Here is a 26,341-nt window from a genome sequence, read left to right as displayed (position 1 = left end):
CACCAACCATCTGCTTGCAATCACAATCATACATAGTCGCCACTAAACAGCAGATATGTTCCAGTGGTAAAAAGGTCACAGTTGTGAATATCTCTACCTCCAAATAATAGTTTGTTTCAGTCATACATTGACTGTGACTCACCAGTGCAGATGAGACTGGCGTCATTCCCATGTGAACATCTAAACTGACCCCAAGCTGAAACTGGACAATCAGCTAATCGGGACTCGTTTCCCAGACAGTGGTAGTTGTCCTTCCACAATGGCCCTTTTCCTTCACCAAAGTAAGCGCTCTTGGGAGTTGCTTTTACTGCACCGCACTGTAACTGCTCGCAGACCACGCTTGCATCTTCCAGGCTGAAGTACTCATCACAAAGTGTCCCCCAATGGTCTCCATGCAGGACTTCCACACGGCCAGAGCATCTGTTCTCGCCGTTAACCAGTCGTGGTCCATGCTTCCCTGTTTTAGTAATAATTGAAGACAGTTAATTTCTCCCAATAACAAAGCACGGGAAACTCATACAACAAAGAAAGTGCTTCTTGTTTCACCGTCTGCATGACTGGTCCGCCTTCCAATTGTGACTGTGAAGTACAAGTGAACAAAAGGTAATGCACTGAATGCAGCCTTGTTTTACACCTCATTGGCTCTGGATCAGCTATTCCCAATGCTGCATTTTAATTATTCTAAAAATCTGCTGAGTTTCCAGCTGGAATCTGGTCCTTCTGAAGGTTTTAATACAATAATGGTCATTGCTGTAAACATTAGGCTGAATCCGTAACAAGAACCGCTGCTTAAATGCATTTTATACAGTGTACTTCCTTTAATTAATGGTCCTTAATTTCATGATCTTTGATATGTATGTATATTCATTTCTACTGAAGTGGAAAATCTTGCTAAGAAACACCATATTACACGGGCAATGTTGTTGACCAAACAGTTGCTGGTATGTAGTGTTCACTCACCACTTTGCATGTCCATACTGTTTACATTTCCACATTACAAAAGAGTGGATAGAGCCCAGTCTGTCATGGGTAAATCCCTCGAGCCCCTCCCACCCACCAATTGAGCATATCTACATGACCCTGTCGCAGGAAAACAACATCCATCATCAAAAACTCCGCCATGTTCTCTTCTCGCTGCTGCCATCAGCAAAGTGGTTCAGGAGGCTCAGGAGCCACAGCAACAAGTTCAGGAACAGTTTTTAGTCCTCAGTGATCAAGGACCTGAATGAACTTCACTTACCCCAAAGAGCAAACGGTTCCCGTAACCTATGAACTCACTTTCAATGACTCCTTGTCTCATGTTCTCAATATTTATTGCTTTTTATTGTTATTTTATTTCCTCAGCTCATGATGGTAAAGTCCTGATGTAGGGGCATTGCCAAGCACACTCATTTTACAATTGCGAGGAACTTTGGGACTATTCTAGTGGTGTTTAGTATTGTGCCTTTCTAGAGATATATATAAATATTGATGTGACAGCATAATTGTTGTTATTACATCGATCAATTGATAACAATTATTGTTATTACGTTGTGACTTTAGGGTGATAACAGCTGCAATATTGGGACAGTGCAAGTCTTATTCATGTACCAAAGTCTTTCAATTTTCTCTTTACATTCAGTATATATCTGGTGTTTTACACTTATTGAATTATGTACGGAATGGTTATATCTATTAAGTCAGTGGATCTTGCATATTTATCCTGTAATATTGTATACAGTCAGTTATTATAGATTGTTGTATTTGTAATAATGGACCGGTTGTAATATCATTCATATGACTCTGCCTTTAAAATGGATTCAGTATTGTATTTATAGTAAAGTACTGTATGTTTTTTAATGAATTTTTATTTTATAGCAAAGAAAATTGGCAGCTGACGTGCCTGTGTTAAAACAGATTGGGTTAAATGGCTGCAGGATCCTGTAATTTGCTCAAATGTTCTGGAATCTCAATGCATTTTCTGCATTTAACATCTGTGATTTGATGTTATTTTATTATGAATTTTGATGCTTCCTGTGTTAACCACCTTGTCCTCTATTGCCAGAAGAAAAGATCTCCAAATCTGTTGCTGGCATTTGAGCTGCTCAGATTGTGGTGATGTCTTCCATGGAAGTCATGATCTTCCATTGGCTTACTTTCTTCAATAGAGATCATTTTTTCATTGTTCACTCATTTAATTTCAGTGGTGTATGCTTCCTGCCAGAATTGCATATGATCGAGTGGAGTGCTAAATCCTGCTTTCCTTAGAAGTTTTATCTGACAGCTATGTAGCATTTTATGCCTGCTATTTTTCTTCTTGATTCAGTCCTATATATTGATAATAAAAGTTCATCTGATTGTACAGAGTTTTCTAAAATCTGATACTTCAGTTCTTATTTTACTTTGTAAGTATTCCAGATTGGTTTCCGACCAAGATATTATATCAACAGAGTAATGTTGACAGTGTGCAATGCCTTCTTTATGCTTACATTGCTGAGCTTAATTAGAAAATACTACTATTTGCATTAAGTGCTGTAGCTTTCCTGATGAAGGAGTGAATAACTTCAAATTGTCCATGTAACAATACACAAGGATCATTATTTTTTTTCTCTCCGGTCAAGCTGGTAAAATCTGAGGTGCAGGCATAGCAAAGTACAAACATTTCTCAATTACGAGAAATTTCATATTGTTCTAGTGGTGTTAGTAGTATTGATTTCTGAAGTTTTACACATATTGTTCTGTGAATCCAATTGTATAATGCTACTGTGTAATAACATTCTGATGATACCAGATGTAGATATTATTATTGGGGCAACATAGATCCTGTTAATGTTCCATCGACTTACAGTTCCCTATTTGATTTCGGCATATTCCAGCCATTTTCCTCCGATTGATTTCTCCATATTATTATATTAGATTTCTCTATATTATGTGTGTTTGAAAGTAAGTTACCCATGCTTGTTTATTCTGTAATATTATTTGCTGATTATTGTTATTCCTATCTGTAATAATGAATCGGTCATAATATAATTTGCTGGACTCTGACTCTAAAACTAGACAACCTTGTATTTATAATATGATATGATGTCTTTTATGAGTTTGTACTTTAAAGCAAGATTTTAGTGAATGCTATTTGCCACTTGAATGTGCCTGTGTATGTCATCAGATTGAGTTAAATTGCTGAAGAATCCCTTAAAGTGTTGGATTGTTCTTGCTTTCCTTGGCGATTTCTGCATTTATCGTCATGAATTTGTTGATCTGTTATGTATTTTGATTAATTTGTTTTTGTGTTAAGCACCTGGTACTGTATTGCCACAAAGAAGGCCTCTGTTTCTGGGAAGAGGATGCCAAACCTGAGCAGACATCCAAAACTTCCTTGTCGACATCTGCTCTGCTCATATCGTAGAGATATCTTCCATTAGGGGTCATGTTCTTCAATTGATAAACTATATTTGTGATAGTGCTAATTTCTTCATATTTCAGGATTGCGTTTCATTTAAGTTGAGTGGTGTGTATGTCTTATTCGAATTGCATATGCTAGCATGAATTGCTGAATCTTGTTTGCTTGATGCACATATATTCTCAGAAGTTTTATCTGACTGTTGTTCATTTATATGTCTGTTATTTCTCTTCCTCCTTGTCCTATGAAGTGTTATTCTCAGTTTGTATTGGTAATATAATGTATTTTTTCTCAAAAGGGGAATGATATTTGCCACTTGATTGTGCCTGTATAAGTAATCAGATTGAGTTAAACTGCTGCAGTATCCTGCTACATGTTGGAATATCTCTGGTTTCTCTTGTCATTTTCTCCGTTTATGTCTTAAATTTGTTGGGGTTTTGTCAAAAAGTTTGTTATATATGTTGATAATATTTTGTGTAGCACCTGTTCCTGCATTGCTACAATATTATTAACAAGAATTATACTTACTGTCCTCAGCTGAATCAGATAAACTTGAGGTATGGGCATAACCAAGCACACTCATTTGTCAATTGTTCAGAACTTCCGGACTATTCCAGTAGAGTTTAGTAATGTGTATTTCTGAATATTTACATATGATATTCCGCTCTAGCCTGAATTGTTTAATTCTATTGTGCAGTGTCTTTGGGATGACAGCAGTTGGATATATTACTATTAGGGCAATTTATACCTTGCTCATGTTCCAAAGTCATTCAATTGCCTCTTTTAATTCAGTATATTTCTGTTTTTTTAAAAACTTTTCTATTATTTCTGTATGCTTTGTGTGTTTGGAATGGTTATAACTACAAAATAAGTTATTCTTGCTTGTTTATCCTGTATTATTATATGCTGAAGTTTATTATGGATGGTCCTATCGGTACCAGCTAATCAGTCCTAATGTACTTTGTGGTATTCTGACTCTAAAACTGGATCAGGCTGCGATATGTACAAAGGTGTGATGCTATTTATAAATTTGTAGTTTAAAACAAGATTTTGATAAATGATATTTGCCACTCAATTGTGACTCAGTAAGTAATCAGTCTGTGTTAAATAGCTACAGGATCCTGCAATGTGTTGGATTATGTCTGTTCTTTCTTTTCAAGGCATTTTCAGCATTTTGCCCGTTGTATCTGTTGGTCTATTATTATGTTTTTGGTATTTTTTTAATAAACTCCTGATCCTGTCTTGTTTCTGGAAAGAGGTCTCAAACTCTGAGCTGGGCATTCAACATCTTATTTGGTTAGCTTGTGGGGATGTCTTCTATGGAGGGTCATGCTCTCCCATTTTCTAACTTTCTTCAATAGTGATAATGTCTTCATTTTTCCGGGTTGTGCTCTTATTTACGTTCAGTGGTGTATACTTCTTATCGGAATGACATATGCTTCCGTGGAGTGTTGATTGCTGTTTTCTTTGTTGAAAGTATATCCTTGAAGTTTTAATTGACTATCGTGTACATTTATAATGTCTGTTTTCCCTCTTCTCCTTTCTGCCTTAGGCAGTATTAATCTAACTGCATTCGAATGTACATGATGTTTTCTGAAATTTGTTACTCCAGTACTTATATTTCCTTGTAAATATTCCAGATTGGTTTCAGACCAAGATATTACGCCAAATGAATACATTAATATTGGTATAGCGAGAGTGTTCATTGCCTTTGCTATAATTTACAGTTGATCTCAGTTTGGCAGATTTTCTTAAGCCTTAAAGTAAATTATGTTTTTTTGCCTTTATCATGTTATGAGCTATTTTCTTTCCTTGTTGATATCCCAGATACTTATAGGTTTCATATTCATTGATCAGCTGTATTGTATCCTGCTGTTCCGTATTGTATTCCATTAGCTCCAATGCACATTTCTTTATGTTTGATGTTAAACATTTATCCAGTCCCAAGTTCATGTTTATATCTTTAGAAAATAGATCTACTATTTTGAATTAATTGCTTCAGCTTAACTGATGAAAGAGCATATAATGTCAAATCATCCGTGTACAAAAGTAGTGTTAAGGTATAACTTATTTCATTGTTTCTATTTTGATACACAATCTTTGTCTGATTTGGAAAATCAGAGAGCAAGTTTGCAAATAGACAGAACCACAGTGGACTTAGACAGTCACCTTGGAAAATGTCTTCGTAGTAGTAGTGGAGATAGAAATATTTACTTTGAGCGTTAGCATGTAAATACAAAACTCAGGTTTATAATTGTGGTATATATGTACTTTGGTAATAAATCTGCTTTAAGTTTTAAATTTGAACTTGAATGTTCATGGATTTCCAACAATCCCTTGCTTTGGTTCCCTCTCTGAAGCAATCTTTGTTGATGGTGTCTGTGAAATTGCTTCTCAGGAATGACTGTGCCAACTTCAGAATGACACAGATGTTTTGCATTCTGTTTATTTGTAGGAAATCTGTTCTAACCATATTTCTGTAATATTATCTTGTGTTTCCTTCATTCTGACATGTCAGCAAGCTCCTCTGTGGGCCATTGCAATTAGTCTAAGTATTTAGTTCACTGTTTTCTCCACAACCCGCTTCCTCCGTTTTAGATATATGCACAAAGATCATCAACAGATCATCAGAAGAGTTAAATTGTACTGAAGATGGAAAATTCAAAAAGGGCAAAGAATGTAGGACTGAATGTGCTGTGTTTAATTGCATGCAATATTCAGAGTAAGTGGATGATTTTCTGCCGCAATTAGAGATTTGTTGGGGTATCACTGAGCCATAGATGAAAGAAGGTCAAAGTTGGAAGATTAATATCAAAGTACTCTGTATCGAAAAGACAGGTAGGAATGCATGAGTGACATTGCAAGGAGATGTAAGTACATCTTCAGAAAGATATTACATAACATCATGGGAATCATATATAGGCTTCAAAATAGTAAAAAAAAAAATAAGTGGGGTTGAGGTTTCAAAGGGAGCAGGGATGGGCATGTAATAAGTGCATTGACACAATTGTAATGAGGAACTTTAATATGAAATGGGATTGGCAAAATCAGGTTGTTGTCAGATCACAAGAAAGTGAATTTGTTGAATGCCTACGAGATGGTTTTTTGAGCATATTGTACTTGGGCCTACTCAGGGAAAATGGTCTTAGATTGGGTGTTAAGTAGTATTCCAGGTTTTATTGGGGGGGCTTAAGCTAAAGGAACCATTAGGATGCATACTGGAATTTGAGTGGGAGAAGCATAACTCACATGTATCAGTATTGCAATGGAATAAAGGGAATCACAGAGACATAAGGGAGGAGCATGTCCAAATGGATTGGAGGGGGTTACTTTCAGGGATGATAGCAGAGTAGAGAGGTTTCGGGGAATAGTTCACAAGGCGCAGGATGGATATGTCCCACAGAGGATGTTCTCGAATGGCAGTGGTATGTGACCTTGGCTGACTAGGGAAACTAAGGACTGCATAAAAACCAAGGGAAGGGGAAAAGTGAGTGGGAATTTGGATGATTGTGTAGTTTATAAAATGCAACAAAAGTCAACCCAAAAGCCATGAAAAGGGAAAAAAGGTGAAATATGAGGGCAAACTAGCCAATAATATAAAGTGGGATAATATTTACTTCAGTTATATGCAGGGAAAATGGGAGGCAAGAGTTGACATTGGACCACCGGTTAATTATGCTGGTGAGGTAGTAATGGGAAACAATAAAACAGCAGATAAACTTAATGATTACTTTGCAGCAGTTTTCACTGTGGAATACACTAACAGTGTGCCAGAGGTCCGTGAATGTCAGGGAGCAGGATTGAGTGACATTGCTACTTAAAAGGAAAATGTGCTGGCATATCGAAAGGTCTTAAGGCAAATAAGTTACCTGGTCCAGATGGACTACATCCCAAAGTTCTGAAAGAGCTTGTTCCTGCCCTACGCAACTCATATATGCTCAGCCTGTTTCTGGCCCATTGAACTCATTTCTGCATACCACGACTCTATTTTATACCCACAGTTCAGTCCCTCCTGACCGATATTCATGATGCTTCACATGCTCTTGATATTTTCAGTGATATCAGTTCCCTGTCCCGCATCATCTTATTTTCACTAGGGTTGTCCAGTCCCTATACACCTCTAACCCCACCAAGAAGGCCTCAAAACTTCGACAGTGCTTCTCCCTATAGATGCTGCCTGGCCTGCTGCGTTCCACCAGAATTTTGTCCGTTAGGCCTCAAAGCTTTCCCTTTTCTACTGGCACCAAACCCAATCAGTTCCCCTCCGACACCACTTCCTTCAAACAATTTGTGTAACCATGGACACTCGCATGGGTCCCAGCTATCCCAGCCTTGTTGTTCACTACGTCGAAGAGTTTATGTTCCAAGCCTCCACTTGAATTGGCCCCTCACTTTACCTGCACTACATCGACGACTGTATTGGTGCTGATTCCTGCACACATGTGGAGGTCATCGACTTCATCAATTTTCCAACCTCCACCCTGCCCTCTGGTCCATTTCCAACACCTCCATGGCCTTTCTCGATTTACTGTATCTCTCTCTCTGGAGACTGTGTAACTACTGATGTCTATTATAAACCTGCGAACTTTCACAACTGTTGAGACTATACATCTTCTAACCCTGTTACTTATCAAAACACCATCCTCTTCTCTCAATTCCCCCCATCTCCGCCACATCTACTCTCAGGATTAGATTTTTCATTCTGGAATGAAGAAGATGTACTCCTTTTTTAAAGAAATGGACTTCCCTTCCTCCACCATCAACACTACCCTCAACTGCATCTCTTCCACTGCATGCACCTCTGCTCATACTCTATTGTCCCGCCACTCTACGTGGCAGAGGGTTCTTCTTGCCCTCAACTACCACTCCACCAGCCTCCGAGTCCAGTACATAATTCTCTGGAACTTTTCGCCACCTCCAACAAGATCCCACCACCAGGCACATCTATTACTCCACTTGGTTTTCCACAAGGATCACTCCCAACGCAAATCCCTTTTCCATTCGACCCACTCCACTGATCTCCCTTCTGGCACTTATCCCTGCCAATGGAACAAGTACTAAACCTTCCCCTACACCTCCTCCCTCACCATCATACAGAGCCCCAAGCAATTCTCCCAGGAGAGGCAACACTTCACCTGTGAGTCTGTTCAGATGATACACTGCGCCTGTTGCTCCCAAAGTGGCCTCCTGTTTATCGGAGAGACCCAAAGTAGACTGGGAGTCTGCTTCACTGAGCACTTCTGCTACATCTGCCAGAAGAAGTGGGATCTTCCATTTTAATTCTACTTCCCATTCCCATTCTGATATGTCAATCTATGGGCTCCTCTACTGCCGTGATGTGGCCCAGTCAGGTTGGAGGAACAACACCTTGTATTCTGTATGGGAGGCCTCCAATCTGATGGCATGAACATCGATTTCTCAAGCTTCCAGTAATGGCAACCAATCCTTCAGCATTCCCCATCCCCTGTTCCCTCTCTCACCATATCTCGTTGCCTGACCATCGCCTGTCTCTGTTGCTCTTCCCCTTCTTTTATTTCCTCCATTGACATCTCTCCTTTCCAATCAGACTCCCCATTCTCAAGCCCAGTGTCTTTTTCACTAATTAACTTCCCAACTTTATACTTCATCCCACCTCCTCCTGGGTTCACCTGTCACGTTGTGTTTCTCTCTTCCTTCCCTCACCTTTTTAAATCTACTCATTATCTTCTTTTCTGCAGTCCTGCCAAAGTGTCTCTGCCCAAACCGTATAATGTACTTTTTCCATAGATACTGCTTGGCCTGCTGCTGAGTTCCTTCAGCATCGTGTGTGTGTTCTGAAAGAGTTTTCTGAACAGATAGCATCATTTCAGAGGATAGGAAAACTCCAAATGTCACTCCTCTCTAAGTAGAGATGAACGCAGGGTGACGGAAATTGTAGGCCAGTTACCCGAACCTCTGCGGTTGGAAAAGTGTTGGTGTCCATTATTAAAGACAATATTTCGGGGTACTGGAAGACTATAATAAAGTATGTCAAAGTAAACATGGTTTCTGTGAAGGGGAACTTTTCTTGACAATTCTGTTAGATTTATTCAAGGAAGTAACAAGCATGGTGGACAAAGGAGAGGGAGTGCTCATCATTTACTTGAATATTCAGAAGGCATTTGATAAGTGTCACACATGAGACTTCTTAACACGATAAAATCCAATGGCATTGCAGGAAAGAGAGTAACACAGATAGAGGAATGGCTGACAGGCAGAAGGGAGTGAGTGGAAATAAAGAAGGCCTTTTCTGGTTGGCTGCAGGTTTCTCATGCTGTTCCTCAAGGGTCAGGACTGCAACTTTTCACGTCGATTGTCAATGATTTAGATAGTAGAATTGATGGCTTTGTAGCAAAATTTGCAGTTGATACGAAGATAAGTGGCGTGGTAGGTAGTGCTGAGGAAACAATGCGATTGCAGAAGTGCTTAGGCAAATTGGAAGAATGAACAACAAATGGCAGATAGAAAACGGAGTTGGGCAATGTATGATCTTGCATTTTGGTAAAAGGAACAGAAGAGCAAAAGTGCAGCTTAGGGGTCTTCATGCAAGAGTCTTAGAAGGTTAATTTACAGGTTGAGTGTGTGGTAAAGAAGGCAAATGCAAAGTTGGCATTCATTTCAAGGGGAATAGAATGCAAAAACAAAGAGATAATGCTGAGCCTTTATGGGACACTGGTCAGACTGGACTTGGAGTATTGTCAACTGGTCTGTGCCCCATATCTCAGAAAGGATGTCGTCACTGGACAGAGTCCAGAGGGGCTTCAAGAGGATGATTCCGGGAATGAAGGGATGAATGTACAAGGAATGTTTGGCAGCGCCTGTACTCACCAGAATTTAAAAGAATGCGGGGATGGGGGGAGTGGTGTTCTCATTGAAACCTACCGAATATTGAAAGGACTTGATAAGGTGGATGTGGAGAGAATGATTGCTATGGTGGTGGTGTCCAGCCTGAGAGGGCACAGCCTCAAAATTGAGAGCTGACTTTTTCAAACCGAGGTAAGGAGGCTTTTTTTTAAAGACAGAGAGGAGTGAATTGTAGAATTCTCTGTCAGAGAAAACTGGAAGCCGCAGCTCTATTTATATTCAAAGCGAAAAATTGATAAGATTCTTGATTGGTCATGACCTCAAAAGTTATGGCGAGAAGTAAGGTATATGGGTTTGAGTGGGGTCCGAGATCAATAATGATGTTATGTCAGTGCAGAGTGGATGGAATGAAGGCCTACTTCTGCTTATATTCTTATGGTCTTATGGTCTTCTCAAATATAACATCATTTTGAACAATGAGCAGAGTTCAATTTTGAAAGCTCACAGAAACGTGCAATAGAGCTAGTCCAATACAAAACCAAGTAGCAAGATGTAACACAACCAATGGATGAATATAAAATATTTCCATATCTGGGTTATCAGCAAGCAAAGAAAATAGATCATATTGCGATGAAGGGGAAAGTTTAAATAGACTTTACTTCAAGACTCGTATATATTAATTGTTGATATGATGAATATATTTACTGAATATATTAATTAATATATTGAATGGCTTCCAGCATTTTCAAATGGTCCTTTTCCAAAAAGATAAATTAAGTGTGCATACTTGTAGATCACTGAAAAATTATTTATACTTCTTCAACTTATAGAAGAATAAATTCATCTCGTTATCTTTTCCGGAGAATGTGTATTTATTTTCTTCAGTTTCTGTTCTATTGTAACATTTTTGAAATACCTACTATAGATGTTCATTAAAATTTTCAATGATAATTGCATTTTTCCTGATCGTATGTATACATTGATTGTTCGATTGTTTGATCGATTTACCTAACGACGTCTGTGTATCTGTTTATTTATCCTAGCGCAGAAAGCTTTCTCAGAGCATTTTTATTGGAAATTGGCAATCATAAAACAATCCACACAGTCTTATTTTCCCACTACTTCCCTTTCGTTGAATATATAGTTGCATGGTTTGATTTTTTTTATGCGATCACATTCTATACTAAAATGATATAATACATACTGTACTTGGTTTAAATTTCAACCTATTTTAGTAGACACAACACGCATTCAGATTTAACCTTTTACTTTCACCACCTTATTGCAAATTAATTTGTTGTAGTTTTGTGCTTGCAGGACGTTTCTCTTTTATTGAATCGTTTCTAAGGTATATTTGTATGTTTATTCTCTTCTCTACTAACTCACTTCTTCAATTCACATGACCTCAGGTGTTTAGGAAGTTTCTCAATAAAATTAGCAAAGTGCCCCGTCCTGGTTGAAATCTGCAGCGCACTCACAAGCCATATCTTGTTTGAATATTGACTATGTCATTGATATCATTTTCTTAGCCACTATGTTTCATCACTGTAGACTGTATTATGCTTAAGTCTGCAGGGCGATACTTCGATTGCAATGCCACAGTGTGTCTCGACGCAATAATTCCTCTACACTGCAGTGGACAGATTGTTGATCTTTTCCCAAACCAAGGCTTTCTGCTTCACTACACAATTTTCCATAAATTCTAATGTATATTTCCTTTCCCAAGGACGGTCAATCTTATTCAACGTTATCTAAGCATCAATACATTCATAAGCATACAGAATTAACTTAATTGCGACAGCACTGATAAAAGGCAACGGGATAACTTGTTAACTCACTTTCCTGAGAAGAATTTTGAAGTCTGTTGAATACTTCAGCATTAGGGTGATTCATCTGTTGTTGGTGATTTATCACATTTGTGGGTCAGAAGTGATTTTCCAACTGTTATTTCATTTTCTTCATTTTGTCATTATATATTCTCTGATTTAATTTGAATGCTGTTTTCTGAAAATGTTCTCCATCTGTTTCCCGTAGAGTGCAATACAATTTCTGAAGTCAACGTATTGGTAAACATCTTGCAATTCTCTTATTTTTATTTGCAGTAGTTTGTTTTGTTATTTATAACAGTGTTGCAGGGCTGACATTGTATCCCACAAGCCTATAAACGCATACCATAATTTAGCGTTCTTAATTTCACGTATTTACTTGCACCCCATTCTTTCCATTTTACTGCCAATATGTGAATAATATTATTGACCATTTCTGCTGATATGCATATGTCGCCCGTATCTCTTCAGTCGTCCATCTGTGCTTGTTTTATTTATTTTTTTCAGGCAAATCTCCAATGATTATGGAACTTCGGTGCCCTTATGCTGAAATAATTTGACAATATACTGACTTCCATTATTGTACACTATCATAATTTATGCATTAGGCTTTGATGGCTGATCCCTGCTTCATCACATCTAAGTTTCCAAATAGAGGTATTCTTAAATTTCTCCTTCAGAACCCCACATGGAACTCAATCATTAATGTTAAACAATGCAAAAATCATCAGGTCCACCCTCCAACCCCGAAATTGTCCATCATGATCATATCGATATCACACCGAATGGAACTACAATTTAGACATCTTCAATAAGAAGAATTTTTGATAACTTGCTTTTGATATACAAGTGCCATCAAGGTTTTCATATTGGCTTAGTACTCACCAGAACAGATTAGACTGACATCATTTGTGTGGTTGCAACCATCATTCCTTGAAGAAAATGGACAATCCAGAAGGCTTGACTCATTACCCCGACAGTTAAATACACCGTTATGTATAGTTCCAATACCCGTTCCAAAATGGGCTCCACCCAGCACAGAGACAGCAGCTCCACATTGAAGCTGATGGCACACCACATTGGCATCTTCCATGTCCCAGTGCAGGTCACACCCCGTTCGCCAGGTTTTACCAAACTGTATCTCCAGTCTTCCTGAGCATTCATCATGCCCGGACATCAATCTTGGAACTCTGTGATCTGAAAAAAAAGATAGAATGAACAGTCATAATAATGACAATTATAACAGCGTGCAGTCAAATCCAATTTAGTTCAGATTATTTCAGATTCCGAATTCATTGGGATTCAAATTTCATCTCATGCCGTTAACATGTTTTTTTTCCTCCCTTCTGCACCGCAATAATATGGTACTGGTAGATTAATTTTGGCAGTATACTGATCAGACTTTATTCATATTTTAAAAGCTGATGCTATGTCTCAGCAAAGCAAAAGCTACAGTCATGATAGGAATTATTCTAGATTTTGAGTTGAACAATCTTTCTATCATAAGAGCATTCAGCCGGTTTGCCCACTTGTCGACTTTACTGATTTTCACATCAGGATATCGGTATACAGTTAGCAGCCTCCTCTCGTTTTTTTCCAAATTAATTGGGGACAGATAATGATCCTTAAATAATCAAGTTTGCTTGCGTTACATCAGATCCTCTGCTATCCCACGACTGGTGTCCCTGCAAGAATGAATATGAGCGTTCCGGATTAACATACAATGAAGCCATTTCCGAAGATGAACCCTGCTCTGTAATATGAGGAAAATGCTCCCCGTCTTAGTGCACTAATTTTGATCAGATTCTGACACTGTATCCTACTTCTGCGGCTATTAATTTTTTAAACCCCTATAAGCTACCATCGCCATAATCTTCACTAAAAATTGTCTCTTCTTGTCCATATTTCTTATAACTCAAGCTGTCAAGTCCTATCAAAAATCCCTCTGATTCTTCTCTGCACCATCTCCAGCTTAAAACCATCTTTCCTGTAGCCTAGAGATCAGAACCGCACACAACACTAAACGTGCATTCGGACCGACATCGGGCACATCAGTAATCTGACGACCCACAGTTGTGCTCAAATCCCCGACCAATGAGGGAAAGTACACCAGATGGCTTCCTCACGACCCCATTTGTGTTGTCACTTTCAGTGAATCAATTACTTGCTCTCTCTGTTCAATAACACCCCTCAAGTTCTACTAATTCACTATGTATGTTCCAGATGTCCTTCACTCTCTATCAGGGCGACTTTATCCCCATATCTATTTTAACTTAATTGCCTGTTTTTAAGTTCTTGATTGATTTCGGAAAATCTAGCCATCTTTCCCTCACATTTCTGTACAAATCTTTTAGGTCATATTTCAACCTTGTTCATTTTATAGAAAATGAATTCAGTCTATCCAGTCATTTCACCAGAAATAAAATCGTCTGTTTTAAGCAGAATTCTTGTTCATTTCTTCTGCGACTCCTCAAGCAAAATCATTCCCAAAGTTTCTTATAAAATGGCTGCAGAGCTGCTGTTAATGTTCCAAGTGAGGCTTAAGTGGTGTTTTACAAAGTTCTATCACGATGACCTAACTCTTTTAAGCTCTATGTAGACTTCTGAAGGTGAAGATGCGATATGATCTCTGATGCCCTCCATCCTCCTCTGTTGCCACTTCTTGCAATTTATGAAGCTAAGAACCGCAAGATCTTTCTCTGTCAAAATTCTTCAACATTCCTTCTTCCCCTCCTCCTTGCTGTATCCCATGTCTGTGTTTGCTATACTGAGCTGCATTTCCTCATATCTATCGAGATAAATCTGCCAATATTCCACAGTGTTGAATTTGATCTATATATGGCTGCAGCTTAAGATATTATCCTTCTGCCTATCCCTATATTTCGTATCTTCTACTTCTTTAAAAGTTGTGTGGATGACTACGTGCCAACGAGAATATACTGTATATACCTGAATCAAAAGCCAGGAGGTTTGTAGACAACTCATAGCTAGATTAGTGGCATTTAAGTCTGGTGACCCAGGACTATACAAGAAGACCAGGTTCGACTTATGGAGGGCTATCTCACTTATTGGTACTTCATGCTGCCTTGGAGCACTTGAAAAATACCAAAATTTATATCAGGATGCTGTTCACTGACCACAATTCAGTGCTTAAAACAAACATTCCAAACATTCTGATCAAATGTTCTAGACCTGGGCCTTTTGTACTATTCTCTGTAATTGGATCCTTGATTTCCTCACCAGAAAATCACATTCTGTGCTGATCGGAAATAGCATCTCCACCTCGCTGATTATCAACACTGGCGCCCCTCAAGGATATGTGCTTCGCCCACTGTTTTACACTTTCTACCCATGACTGTGCGTTTAGGTACAGCTCAAATCCCGATTCGCTGACAACACAACAATTGTTGGCAGAATTTTAGATGGTAACGAGAAGGTGTACAGGAACAAGATGTATAAGACAGTTGAGTGGTGTCGCAGCAACAGCCTTCACTGAACCAAAGAATTGATTGTGAGCTTCAGGAAGGTTAAGCAGAGGGTACATACACCAATCCACACAGGGGGATCCGAAGTGTAAAGTGTTAGCAATTTCAAGTTCTTGGGTGACCACATCTCCTAGACTATATCTTGAGTCCAATATATCGATGCAGTTACAACTAAGGCATGACAGAGAATTATTTTATTTGAATTTGAAGAGATTTAGACCCTCGCAAAGTTCTACATCTGTACCGTAGAGGGCATTATTACTAGCTGCATCGCACTCTTGAATGATGGGGGTGGGGGAGGACTACAGCGTAGAAAGTTGTTGACTCTGTCAGCTTCATTGTGGGCACCAGCCTACCGAGTGTTGTGCTTATATCTTGCCAGCAGATGAATTTCACCGATGCTGTTTACATTTGCCCTCATCTTCTGAGTGGGTAATGCAAAGACTAAATAGTAATCAGTTATGAGTTCATACTGGACAAGTGTCAGGAATACAGGTGAAGCTCATGTCATCATGCCTCGACATTCTGAGATTGTACATCACATCAGCTGTAACGTAGCAATCATTCATGAACGGAATCTGAACTACACGAGACCCACAAATTCTATGGTGACAACACTTATGCAATCTGTAACTAACAAGCAGCAAATGTTTCATTTGTTTCTCCCCAATATTATTGATGAGTCAAAACTCAGAAAGTTCAGGCAATGCCAACATGGAGCAGCTCCCATAATACTTAAGATATTTGAGATCATTCAGAACAAAGTCGCTCATCTGAGTCCATTTCCAACATCTTAGCCATCCTTTCTACCATGATGAGTACTCATTTTCTCGATTGCCGATACATAACAGTATTCAGTCTCGACCAAGTGCATTGCACTTAATTTACATGTCACTGAAGACACAGTCATTAACTTCACAAATAAAAGTACCACAAGGGAATTGTGTTCAGACGATGCACAGATCTGCCATTAAGTCTCATGTCATGTCATCCCAAACATTCATACAGTGTCATGTCAATATTCAGTGGCACACATCCAGTGTCGTGTTGACATAAAATAAACGCAGATGCAATAAATCTGATCTTAAACCAAAATCTCTGGAAATATATCTCAGGTCAGGCAGCATTAGTAGGGAGGGTGTAGGGTTTATTGTGTTGTTTCTTTTTAACTGAGACCTTATGTTGCAGCAGGAATTACATGGACATACGGATGGAAAAATACTTTGCAAAGACGACGTTACAAATAAAATGTTAACTCTACTTTCCGCTCCACAGTTGCTGCATGAGATTGCATTGATTGCAACATCAATTGACGTTATTTCACATTTCCAGCATCTGACTTTTGGAAACTTGTTACTCTATATTCCCAGATGCTGTCTGTCTGGCTGCACTATAATTGTGGAGACACGCGGATTTTAGATCCTTATTGAGGTGCATAAATCATGAGGGAAATACACACAGCTTTCCCCAAAGGACAAGTAACTGATGGAAAATTGGACAACTAAATGCGAAATGTGCATTATTTTTGGCATAAAATTTCTCGCTGATTCAGATCCGGATCAGTGTCAGTCCTGACAACATTTTATCTTGCACCATGGATGCTGCTTGATCACTGAGCCCTTTTCAAAAGTTGCGTCGCATTGAGTACTATGTGCTAAATGTACGTATTTAATTAATATTGGTGTATACGTTTGGTAACACAAATCGCGAGCCCAACATGATGGGAATAATTTCGACACAGCCCTATTTATTTTTACATCACTTGTGGTGGGCTGACAGCCTGCATTATTTTATAGTCAGGACAACATGAAGTCATCAATCTGATGGGATGGAAGGGTCAAAATTCTGATTTTTACCTGAGCAGATGACACCAGCATCATTGGAGTGTCCAAGCATATAATAACCCCAAGGATAAGATTTACATTGCTGCAGAGTTGCTTCATTTCCTTTGCACTGAACATCTTGCACTACAATGGGTCCGTAACTTTCTCCAAAGTGAGCCCCGCGCGGGGCATCCACCGCTTTGCCGCAGCCCAGCTCCCGGCACACCACTGTCGCGTCCTGTAGGTCCCAATTATTACCAAACACAGTCCCCCAGATTCCCTTGTAGTAAACCTCCAGTCTCCCGGCGCATCGACTGCCTCCGTTCTTCAACCTCAACTTCACGCTTTCTGAAAAATAACAGTTAATGAAAGATCGATCTTTAACGTTAGTTTAAGACTGCAGTTAGTTGGTGCTCAGCAAACTGCTCCCTCTGCCCACCCCACCCCAAGCAATTAAACTCCGCCGGTACTGTGTGATGATCAAACGAACAGTCAGGCTGTGGCAGGCAACACACAAACTACTAAACATGACAAAAATAGACAGTAAGCTCGTGATCATCCGGAGAACCGGGAGTCATCCGGTCATTCCAGGGAACAAGTCGTCTCCCAGAAGGGATGAGCAGCTGGTTCATTGTTTCTTATTGGAGAACGGCTGTTATATTGCTCGGGTCAGTACCCCGCTGCACTCAGCCTTCCTCAATATAGTGATAGAACCCAAACTTGTTTGGATGGGAGGAGACATTCTTGGAACTGGAAACCAAAGGAAAAAAAAATGCAATTGACTTTAAACGTGATGTCAGCCTCAACACTCAAAGATAGAATAAACTGTGGGAACTCCTTTAAGCTTTTAGACAATGTTAGAGGAGTCATTTCTCTGCCAAATCACTGCAGTGAGCTTGGAGATTTTTGCTCCATGTGAACTCAGCAGTCACCTTTCAGCTTGATCTTCTCTAGCAAACAGACCCAACCCTATGCAAAATGATAATTAAGCAAGATTACCTGATTGGTCAGGTTGACAATCCCCTGGACGCCCTAAAACAAGAAATGCATAATTAGATTTATTTATGGAGCAGTAGCGTTGGAACGTAGAAGCTGAGGTGTTCATGGGAAGCTGGTTATCAAACTTATAAAACTATCAGCAAGAAATGTCTTAACAATAACGTGAGGTGCTGTATACTGAACTGTTACAGAGAGTGGTTTCACTTTTCATCTATTTGCTTTAAAGATACGATAATCACAAGTCGATAACTGTAAATTCATATTGTGTTTTTGCATTGAAAATTACTTTCACTGTGCTGACACCTGGACATAATTTTGTATACCTCTATAAGTTTTTCCTCAAATATGATCCAGGGAATAAAGTCCAAATCTATTTCAACATGTCTCTACAACTTAAATCCACCAGTCCTGACAACGTCCTTACGTAGTGGTGAGAGAAAGTTTGTGAACCTGTAAAGAAGTGTCTCTACTTCTGCATATATATGACCTAAAATGTAATGACACCTTTACATGCCCTAAAACTAGATAGAGAACCCAATTAAATAAGTAACACAAAAGTATTATACTTGTTCATTTACTTATTCCGAAAAATATTGCAATATTACATGTATTTGTAGGAGAAGGTATGTGAACCTTTCTTTTCAGTAACTGGTGTGATCTCCTTCAACAGCAATAACATCAACCAAACGTCTCCAGTAACTGTTGATCAGTCCAGCACTTTGGTTTGGAGGAAAGTTAGGCCATTTCTCCTTCCAAAACTGCTTCATCTCTGGGATGTTAGTGGGCATCCTTGCATGAACTGCTTGCTTCAGGTCCTTCCACAATATTTCTGTAGGATTAAGTTCAGGACTTTGACTGGGCCATTCCAAAGCACAGTATTTCTGGTCTTTCGGCTTTTTGTCGTGTTGCATTATCCAAATTCTATCAAGCTCAGGTGACACTGACATTCTCCTGTAAAATGTCTTGATACAATTTTTAATTCATCGTTCGCTCAAAGAGCAGAGCAGTGCCAAACCATAATTTTCCTTCCACCATGCCTCACAGTTTGGATGAAGTTTTGATGTGGGTTAAAGAGTGCTCATTTCCCTCCAAACATAGCAATGTGCATTTCTGCCAAAAAGTTCAACTTTTGTCTCATCTCTGTCCACAGAACATTGTCCAGGAAGCGTTGTAGAATATCCAGGTGGTCTTTTGCAAACCTGAGACATGCAGCAGTGTTTTGTTTTGGACAGCAGTGGTTTACTCCGTGGTGGATACAGGAACAGAGATTTCTTTAGGTCTTTTGCTGTTACCCTTAGGTTCTTTACAGCATTACATGTTGTGCTCTTGGTTTGATATTTGAAGTGTGCCCACTCCTAGGGAGAGTGGCAACAGTACTCAGTTTCCTGCATTTGTAGACAACTTCTCTTCCTGTGGACTGATGAACACTCAGGTCTTTAGAATATTTTGTAGCCTTTTCCAGTTTCATGCATCTCTACAATTATTCTGAAAGTTTTGATCGAGGTAGGGTGCACAAAAAGAGATCTTCCTCGAGAACAGTTGACCTTGGTTGTCATTTTAAAAGGACATCTCTACAACCTCCAATCTCAACTCATTGATTGGAACACCTGACTCCAAATAGCTTTTCTAGAAGGCATTATCCCTAGGTTTGCATACTTTTTCACACAAATGTATTCATGCTTGATTATTTTTTCTCAATAAGTGAAGGAACAAGTGTAATGTTTATTGTTATTTATTTAATTGGGTTCATTTTAGTCAAAGGACTTACGTGAAAATCTGATCACATTTTAAAATAGAGAATATTATACAGGGTTCACAAACTTTCTAGCACCACTGTAATATTTTCTCTGCAGTTATTCAAGCTTATTAATATCATTCCTGTAGGTAGTTGACCAGTACTGCAACCAATAGCTCAAACACAGCCTTTCCAAGGTCTTAATACAACATCAAAGTAATATCCCTACTCCAATATGCCCCCAATGTTGATGTTATCAACAAATTTGTTAATCCATTTGACCATATTATTAATGGACTGATCATTGCGGCACACCACAATTCACTAGGTTCCAGTCTAGCCCTGGATATTGGTTGTGATGACACGGTAATTATTTATTCCAGACGAAAGGTGATTTGCTAATACATTGGCCCAATCCCCCACTCTTAGTTCCAGTGCATTCCTTGTGTTTCTAGGGATTAGTCTGTTGTAAACACCGATTTTCATAATAAATTTGTCTTCAAAAAGCAAAAAAATGTTAAAAAATCCCTTTGCAATCTTCTTTCATCCAAATACTCTAATCACTGGAACTCATTTATATCTAGTTATTTGAAATGACCAGATAATATTGTGCACGCTATATCAGCATAACTCTTCTCTTTCCCAACATTAGCTACTGTGTAAACTTTAATTGATCTGTTCCAAGACTGTCTCAAAATGGCATGCTTTCCATTATCTCCACTTAGGCACTGCAAAGATAATTTACATATTCAGATTTTATTTGTATAATGTGAGATGATATTGCAACGGTTACAGGTTGCTTCAATCATATTGTGGGTTATCTGGAAACATTAGATTACGAATTGCCCCCATGTCTGAGTGCTCGGAACAACTTGCTACCGTGATAGGAACAATCTCACACATTGACATTTGCTTCTCTTATTTCTATGAACTGGGAAATGTTTGGTTATCTTCACAAACTTCAAGGGCACTGATAAACTGAGAGAACCATGTTTACGCTTTTGTTTCCTATTTGGTAAATGTCGACAAGGATGTAGTAAATAACATAATAAATATTTTAACGTTATGCCTCACTCAATGGAACATTTATAGATCAAGTCCTTCAGTGGGAGGTAAATTATGGGGAATATTTTTGTTTGTTAGTGTTTCATTAAGATTCTTCAGTTGTTTAATAAAAGTTGTAACAACAGCAGTCCCACTTCCACTGCTCTTCAACTTTACGATCTGTATAATGGAAAATCAAACTTTTAATTCTTGTCTTATGTAACTATAAAAAAGGATTAATTGAATACTTGGGGTTATTTAGTCCAGAATAACAAGATCATTATTCCTATACTCTTTTTCCCTTAAGCCTGCACACCTTATATCTCACAAATCAACTGTCCTTTGGCTGCATTTATCATAGCACTAAGAAAATTAACCTACTACTCAAAAAGTCATTTTTCTCAGAGCGCTGTGCTGTTCCAGAGGAGACATTGGATTACACTTGCCAAGAACCAATAAAAATAAATTTGGTTTAAGTCGCCATTCTGTGACTGCAGTATTGTTGGAAGGAAGAGTTGAGGCTTTGACTCATTGAGGCTTCCATGAGGAGAGGTTGTGTACTTTTAATGTATTATTTCTCTCTATTGTATATGTGGAGCAATGCAGTGCCCCTTATGGGATATGGAAAGGCAGAGAGACATCCAGTGTCCCTGACGACTACACCTGCGTGAAGTTCATCCAGCTGCAGCCTGTGTTTAAGAGACAGTGGTTAAGATTCGTTGGAACTGGATGAACTCTGGATCATTCAAGGGGATGAAGAGTCATCAGACAGGACATGCAGAGAGGTAGTGGTACCCACAGTGCAGGACACAGGTATCTGGCTGGTTGTCAACAGGGGAGTAGGAGGACAGGCAACCAGTACAGAGTATCCCTGTGACTGGTCCCCACACCAACAGGTATAAAGCTTAGCATACTGTGGGGAAGGATGACTTAACAGAAGAAAGCCAGAACGGATAGGTCTCTGGCGCTGAGTTTGGCTTTGTGGCTCAAAAAGGAAGGCAGAGAAGAGGCGAGCTGTGGTGATAGGTGATTGTAACGGTTAGGGGAACAGAAATGAGTTTCTATGGTCAAAAATTAGATGCCAGGGTCAGAGATATCTCCTGACGAGTTCACAATATTCTCAATTGGCAGAGTGAGTAGCCAGTGTTCTAGTCCACATCGGTAATAATGACATGAGTGAGATGGGTGACCAGGTCCTGCACAGTGAGTTAAGTGCTAAGTAAATGGCAGAGACACAAGGGTTGTGATCTCAGGATTACTACATGTGCCATGAGCTGCTGAATCTAGAAATGCTAAGATATAAAATATAACAGGTGGTTAAGGCTTTGGTGCTGGAGGGAGAGCTTCAAAATTTTTGGATAATTGGGCTGTCTTCCAGGGAAGTTGGAATCTGTACAGGAGGGATGGTTTCTACCTGAATTGGAGGGGGATTAATATCCTCATGGGAAGGTTGTCTAGGGCTGCACAGGGTATGTAGAGTCGTGGCTAGTGGAGTTTAAACTAGATTTGCAATAAGATGTGAATCATGGCACCAGAAGAGATAGTAGAGTGGTCCTGGAGAATGATTGTTGTCTATACAAAAGGTCAGGAATTAATAAGTCGAGAAGGGTGGGACTAATCTTCTGAGCTGCGTACAGTATATTTCAATCAAGGAGTGTTGTAGGAAATGCTGAGGAGTTTCGGGCGTGGACAAGCACATGGAATTATACCCATTAGTGAGACTTGATTACAGGAGGACTGGCAGCTCATTATTCCGTTGTTTTAGACATCATAGGGCAGGAGGGATTAAAAAGGGAGTAATGGCATTACTAGTCAGGAAAATGTCGCAGGAGTGATCAGTTAGAGGAGTTTGGCTATCTTGTCTAGTGAGGTTTGATGGGTAGAACTAAGGAACATGAAAGTAATACCATCTTAATGGGAATATATTACAGATCACCAAATGGTCCACACTATTTAGGGGTGTAAGTATAAAAAGGAGATCATAGTGGAAGCAAAAGGATGCGATCGAAGGTGATTTTAACTTTCCTCATATTGATTTATCCTCCCATATTGCCAATGGGCTGGTATGGAATGAGATTGCCAAATGTCTTCAGAGAAATTTCCTAGATAAGTACATAGAAGTCCCAACTAAAGCGACTGCAATAGTAGATCACATGTTAGGAAAGAAGACAGGACAGGTGACAGCCGTTAGAGTAGGGCAACACTTTGCATGCAATTATCATAATTCAATTAGATTCAAGGCAATTATGACAAAGGTTAGGTCTTGTCCTTGAGGTGTGATTTTAAATTGGAGAAAGGCCAACTTCTATCGCATCAGAAAGGTTCTGGCAAATGTGGACTGCGACACGTTGCTTTTCTGACAAAGGTGAGAATGAGATATTCAAAAGTGAACATTTGAAAATACAGTTTGTACGTTTCTGCCAGAGTGAAAGGCAAGGATAACATGTTTAACATATCTTAGTTTTCGAGATGTATTGAGCCCCTAGTTAAGGAAACAAAGGAGGTGCAGTATAGGCAGACTGGAACAAATGTGGTACTTGAGGAGTATAACTAATGCAGGACAAGGAAATCAGGAATGCTTCAAGAAGGCTTGATTTTTTTTCTTGTAGAGAAAGTGAGGGAGAATCTTAAGAGCTTCTAAAGATATATAAAGAGCAAATGGATAGCAATAGACAATATTTGTCTTCTGCAAAGTCAGAGTACTAATCTATGCGAGAAGCAAAAAGCTGTGGGGGTGGGTACTTTTGCATCTGTATTTACTCGGCGGGTGATAACAGATTTTATAGATTAGTGACAATGCAGCAGCGAGGTCATGGATCCTATACAATGTACAGAGCAGGCAGTGTTTGCTGTCTTGAGGCAAATTATAATGGACAAATCATCGGGTCCTGTGAAGCTATTCCCTCAAAACTTGTGCGAGGCTAGTGCAGAGACTGCAGAGACCTTAGCAGAGGTACTTAAAAGATTTTAGGCCACGGATGAGGTGCTACACATTATGAGTATAGATGTTGTTCCATTGTTCAAGAAATGCTGCAGAATATGCCTGAAAATCATAGGCTGGTGAGACTAACCTCAATAGTGGGGAAGGTAATGCAAGGAATACTATGAGTATATAAGTATTTGGATAGAAAGCGATTGATTAGGGATAGTCAACATGAGTTTGCCCGTGGTACATCATGTCTAACCAGTCTTATAGAACTTTACAATTATGTTCCGAGGAAAGGCGATGAAGGCAAAATGTTGTCCACATTGACTTTAGCAATTCCTTTGACAAGGTCCAGCATGGAAGATTGGTCAAAACAGTTCAGTCACATGGCATTCACGATGAGGTCGTAAATTGGATTAGACATTGGATTTGCAGAAGGAGCCAGAGTGAGATTGTATATGATTGCCTCTTACACTGGAGACCTGTGACTTGTGGCATACCACAGCGATTGGTAGGTATTACATGGTGAGTGATAGTGCACAAAGGAGTGCTGTAGATGAGAGGGATCTCGTAATACAAATCCATTGTTCCGTGAAAGTGGCGTCACAGGTAGATAGGGTTGTAATGAAAGCCTTTGGAACACTGACCTTCATAAAACTGTATATTGAGTACAAGGGTTGGGTTGTGATTTATAAATTCTATAAAATGTTGGTCTGCCTTAAATTGGAATATTCTGTGCAGTTTTGGAGCATAAAACATAGGAGCAGAATTCAACTATTCAGTCCATCAAGTCCACTCTGCCATTGCATTATTGCTGTTCACTCAAACCCATCAACAGACACAAAATGCTGGAGGAACTCAGCAAGCCAGTCAGCATCTATGGAAAGGGAACAGTCCCAGGTTTCTGGCCGAGACCCTTTGGCAGGACATCTATGTACACTTGTCCATAGATGATACCTGGCCTGCTGTCTTCCTCCAGCATTCTCTGCGTGTTACATGGATTTCCACAATCTGGAGATTTTTCTTGTTTCCCACTCAACCACATACACCTGCCTTCTTGTCATATCTGACTGATCAGCAAACGATCAACTTCCGCCCTAAGTATAAGCACGGATGGACTTTATGATAAGTTGAATGACCACTGTAAATTAACTCTTTTATGTGGGTGAATGGTACAATCTACGGCTGTAGATTGAGAAAGAAGGAAATTGATAAAGGAATAACATAAAGGGGTTGCTGCAGATCAGTGCAGACCCGGTGAGCGGTTGCTGATCTGCATGCTGCTTGTTTTCTTGACGATGTAATTCCGTTTTCGGGCGGTGAATTTAAGTCATCTTTATTTGCAACGGGAAATAAAATGCAACAAAATGCTGCCATTTAAAGCTATGCAGTTGTTCATATGTTTAAATACTAAAGTATATTTCAGATCATGCAAAATCTATTAACTTTGAAGTTTCTTAGATGTTAATGAGAATGTCTGAACAGTAATTGCAGCGTGAAATAGTGCCGGTCAGGGTTCAATTTCGACTAATGACTTACGGATGAAATTGCCATCTTTTTGTATTCTGACTTGTTTTAGTTATCCTTAAATACAGGGATTTAGCATCCCCTTGGATATAATCCCGAGGAAGAAGTATTCAAGGTCAAAAACTTTACACTTTATGTGCCCCTATTCCTTGTAATGAAACATTTGTGAAATATATCTGTGATTAAAAGCTTTCAGATGCCATATTCTATTTTCAAAGCAGGAGCTAACAACAGGAATATGCAAAAAATAAGCTAAAAGTAAGAAGAATAAACTGACACTTGACAAATTAGGCTGTATCTGCTGAATGAGAGAGAAATGTTTTATTCCATTTTCTTTCCATAAATGTTGAGCAGGCAACTTAATGTTAACTCAGTTTCTTGTTTCTTTGATGGTGCTCTCCTCTAAAGGGTTCCCGCTATTTGACAGTCAAGCAATAAAAGTTTTGAATAAAGAGATGGGAAGGAAATAAAGAATATAGTCGCGTGTTTCTTTTACTAACATCTACACCATAGGTTTAACTTGGACAGAGGAAAGCAGAATGTGGAATGAAGTTCAACAGCTCATGAATTATGATTCCTTGTGTGCATATAATGGTACATGGGAAAGTGCATTGTGAAAAAGTTTGGTCACATAAAAGTACAAAATTTATATTTTAAAATCAGATTGATATTTTATAACTCATAAATGAACATAATTGAAAACTAATTAAAGTCCATCACATTATGACCTGCTATAGAAGTTTCAGTGTTACCATCCTTCGAATAATTTAAGAAC

The 26,341-nt window shown here is 39.0% G+C and overlaps 1 protein-coding gene across 1 annotated transcript in view; it reads right to left on the bottom strand.

Annotated features, from left to right (window-relative positions):
• The window catches only part of LOC140738844 (scavenger receptor cysteine-rich domain-containing protein DMBT1-like), an 80,515-nt gene that overhangs the window by 51,448 nt on the left and 2,726 nt on the right, over positions 1-26,341 (bottom strand). The window contains exons 2-5 of the mRNA XM_073066814.1: positions 18,335-18,367; positions 17,369-17,683; positions 12,913-13,224; positions 143-457 (exon numbers count right to left, since the gene is read on the bottom strand). Of these exons, the coding sequence (XP_072922915.1) occupies positions 143-457; positions 12,913-13,224; positions 17,369-17,683; positions 18,335-18,367 (975 nt within the window). The remainder of the gene's footprint in view (positions 1-142; positions 458-12,912; positions 13,225-17,368; positions 17,684-18,334; positions 18,368-26,341) is intronic.

The sequence above is a fragment of the Hemitrygon akajei genome, chromosome 1 (assembly GCF_048418815.1).
Source record: "Hemitrygon akajei chromosome 1, sHemAka1.3, whole genome shotgun sequence".
NCBI lineage: Eukaryota > Metazoa > Chordata > Chondrichthyes > Myliobatiformes > Dasyatidae > Hemitrygon > Hemitrygon akajei.
This window is presented reverse-complemented; position numbering and strand designations above follow the sequence as displayed.